General features: G+C 65.7%; 2 protein-coding genes across 2 annotated transcripts in view; both read right to left on the bottom strand.

The window, feature by feature from the left end:
* DQ04_04341020 (dispersed gene family protein 1 (DGF-1)) overlaps window positions 1-3,086 on the bottom strand; it is a gene marked incomplete at both ends in the record, with an annotated part of 3,657 nt that extends 571 nt beyond the window's left edge. The window contains one exon of the mRNA XM_009313511.1: window positions 1-3,086. This exon is cut by the window's left edge and continues 571 nt beyond it. Coding sequence (XP_009311786.1) covers window positions 1-3,086 — 3,086 coding nt within the window.
* Window positions 3,087-3,187: 101 nt separating this feature from the next.
* DQ04_04341010 (dispersed gene family protein 1 (DGF-1)) overlaps window positions 3,188-3,710 on the bottom strand; it is a gene marked incomplete at both ends in the record, with an annotated part of 6,705 nt that continues 6,182 nt past the window's right edge. Inside the window, one exon of the mRNA XM_009313510.1 lies at window positions 3,188-3,710. This exon is cut by the window's right edge and continues 6,182 nt beyond it. Coding sequence (XP_009311785.1) covers window positions 3,188-3,710 — 523 coding nt within the window.

Here is a 3,710-nt window from a genome sequence, read left to right as displayed (position 1 = left end):
CACTTGTCCGCTGGTGGCTGCACCGCCGCAATGATGCCCACCAGGCACAGGACCATCAGCTGGAAGACGCACCAGTACACGTAGTTTCCCTTCATGCTCGTAAATATGCTGCCGTACATTTGCTGCTGCAGCACGGGGCACCAATACCCAACAGGGTACAGCCAACGCTCGTGGAGCGGCTTCTTCGAGAACTGCCAGTATTTAGTGAAGCTTGCGCCGGTGTAGTGTGCGATGAAGTAGCACACACCGATCGGGAACGCCACGCCGTACAGCACGCCAATCACACCGATCACGTAGTACGCGGCGTGTGCTTTGGGCGTCGCCAGCATGAACACGGAGCAGACGAATATGCCGAGTTGCATCAGGTACGCCACAAGATACGTCAGGCTCGGGAACCGCAGCGCTGCCCACGCGCTCACCGTATCCACGCCGCGCCACCGCTGGTACGCCACCGTCAGCGCGTAGTGCAGGCACCCGAAGGCTGCAGCGATCAACGCGTTGCCCACCACCATCCAGAGCAGATCGAGGCCGGCGAACACCGACAAGAAGTACGGCAGCGCAACGGAGCTCGCACGCTCCTGCGCCGTCGCGCACGACATCCTCGCGAACACGCCGAGCGCCTGTATCTCCAGGATGGAGCCGAGCCCGCCGGTAACCACAAAGGCAACCGCCGTCGCGCCAGCAACGGCCCCGTTGATTACCGACAGCGCGCCCGTCAGCGAGGGCGGCGTGCTTGACGCAATCGTGAAGGACCCCACCAGCGCGCCGTGACACCCGCCGTACACAGCGGACCCGTTGGACGAGATGAATATCGTCTCGTCCGCGCCGATGAAGTAGCCGCTGTACACGGGCACAGCAAGCTCCAGCACGCTGTACGGGCTCGTCGCGCTGCGCCCCCACGTCGCATTGCGCAGCATGTCCCCCCATGGCCCACTGAACCCGTTCGGCTGCTTCGGCGACTCCAGCGCAAAGCTCATGTACGCGCTGAGACTCGGGTCGCTGGCCCAGCGGAACGGCGGCGGCAGCGCAACCGCCAGCCGTGTTGGCGTCGCGCCCCCGTTACGGATTTCGTTCTGCGTGAGGCCGCCGCCCGCCACCGTCGCCACGGATAGTGTCGGGCACGGCACGTTGCGCCACCCAGGCGTCTCGCTCACCGACAGGCTCACGCTTGCCGTGAGCGACTCTGTCACCGTCTCCGTCGGTGGGACGGTGCCTGTCAGCGACACCGTCACGCTTGCCGTGGCTGTGACTGTCTCTGTCACGGTTACCTGCCGTGTGTCCGTCGGCCCGTAGTGTGTCGGGCTGTAGCGAGTCTCGCTCAGGCTCGCCGTCGGTGTTGGCGGCGTCACTGTCCACGTCGGCGTCACGCTGGGCGACTCTGTCAGCGTCGCCGTGTAGCTCCACAGTGGCTCGGGGGGCGTGCGGTTGCACCCGTCCGGACGCGGCAGGTACACCGGCAGGCAGTTCCTCCCGTACCCGCCCTCCGCGCAGCTGCAGCGGCATGAGGTCGACATCGACCTGGTTGCGGCAGCGAAACAGCTCACCCCGGCGTCGCACGCGTTGCACGCCACGGTGCGGGTTACGCCGGAGATGCCCACAGACTGGTAGTCGATCGGCGCCAATCGTTGCCCATTGTGCATCAGGCACCCCACAAGGAACTTGCGCCCGGCGTTCCCCAGCGCGATGGCGCCGTCCATCACTGCGGAGCCACTGCCAGTGTTCCCGTACAATGTGAGCGTGCTGCTCGGGAACTCCGCGCTGGACGGGTAGGTCGGCAGCGACAGGATCTGTCCGGTGATACTGTTGCTGCTCACTGAAAGCCACGAATCGGACGTGAAAGACACCAGCTGCCCCAGCGTCAACAGCGCACCAGCACCCAGCGCGCCGGTGTTGCCGGTCACAACAAGAGCAGACGCACTCGCTGTCACTCCATTGCCGAACACCAAGCCGCGTTCGGCGTACACCTTGCTCTCCGTCACGCGCAGTGCGCTGCCCTCCGACGCGGCCACACGCACACCGGCATGTAGCGCGCACTCACCGCTAAACACAACTGCGTCCAGTGCGATGCCACCGCTGATGAGCTCTAGCGCCGCACCATCGGCGACCAGCGTCCGCCCGCCCGCCAGCACCGTCACCAGAAACACGTCGTACACAACCAGCACGGATTGCACAAGCCGCAGGTTCGACAGCACCAGCGCCGGGGCGTACAGCGCAGACTGCGAGCCGGGCAGGTACACAAGCGGCGTTGGCGCCGTCGTGGTCAGAAGCGAGTCCGTCACGGTCAGCACCGATTCCATGGCGAACGTGCCCGTCAGCACAATCACGCCATTGAACGCCGTCACGCCGCAGACAGACAGCTCCACCAGGCGGTCGTCAGCGCCTGCCACGTACAGCACGGCGCCGTTGAGCAGCGACACGTTCTGCACAACGATCCGCACGCCGTCGCTTGCCATCAACGGCACGAAGATGGCCGCATGAACGCCATCCAGCACCAGGTGCCGCAGCGTCACCTCGCTCACACCGCTCGGCACAACTAACGCCGACTGCAGGGTCTTGTTCTCAAGGAGGAATGATGAGGCACTCCCGGGGGCGGGCGGCAGCGCAGTGCCTCCAACAGGCACGCACGCCTCCCCGTGCCCGCTGTCACTGCACGCGCATTCGCACTCGCCGTCCTCCTCGCTCGCCGACGCCGCACCAGGCGCGTAGCAGTACGTGTCCTTGTCGCACGTGTCGCACCCAACAACTTCAATGCTTTCAGCGTCACCGAAACCGGCAGCGGCGTACTCGTCCGCCGTCGTCAGGACGCTGCCGCCAATACTGTTGCACGCCGCCTTCATGTGCGCCCCCGTGCCCAGCGACACCCCCACCGAGAGCNCCGCCGTCGTCAGGACGCTGCCGCCAATACTGTTGCACGCCGCCTTCATGTGCGCCCCCGTGCCCAGCGACACCCCCACCGAGAGCATCTGCGGGAACACTCCCTTGTTGCGCGCGAAGCTCAGTGTACTGCCCATCACGCTCATACCACCGGAAGTGTACAGCATCTCCTTAGCGACGCTGTCGTGCACGTTGCCCCTCATCAGGAGCATCGAATCGTCAGTGAAGCTCGCCGTCGAGTAGAACACAACCGCGTAGTCCTGCGTCGACACGAACTTGCTGCGCAGAAACTCCACCACAGAGCCAGACACGCTCACGGCGCCGCGCACCNAACCGCGTAGTCCTGCGTCGACACGAACTTGCTGCGCAGAAACTCCACCACAGAGCCAGACACGCTCACGGCGCCGCGCACCGACACCGCGTGCTTGCACAGCAGGAAGTCACTGTCCACGAACCCGAGCACCGAGCCGCTGGCGGCCGTCACGCCGCCCTCCACAGACACGCACAGCCCCAGCGGCGCCTGCACAGACAGCCGGTCCATGTACAACGCACCGTCGGACGGCAGCACCACGCCGCCGACAACCAGCACACCGACCGCGTCGTCGAACACCGCCGCCACCTGCGTGCGCGCGACGGTCAGCACACTCCCCGTCAGATCCACGTCGTACAGCACGAGGCATGCGGAGGCGCCGCCAAGGTCATAGCCGTCGCGGTACGCAACAGCCGTCCGTGCGGTGAGCATCGAGTCCACAACGGTGACGCGCGAGCCGGGGGGGTACTTGCCCGCCAGCAGCACACCGCCGCCGGAGCGCGACACGAGCCCGACGATCCACACG

The sequence above is a fragment of the Trypanosoma grayi genome (genome assembly GCF_000691245.1).
Source record: "Trypanosoma grayi strain ANR4 Tgr_434_V1, whole genome shotgun sequence".
NCBI classification, from domain to species: Eukaryota; Euglenozoa; class Kinetoplastea; order Trypanosomatida; family Trypanosomatidae; genus Trypanosoma; species Trypanosoma grayi.
This window is presented reverse-complemented; position numbering and strand designations above follow the sequence as displayed.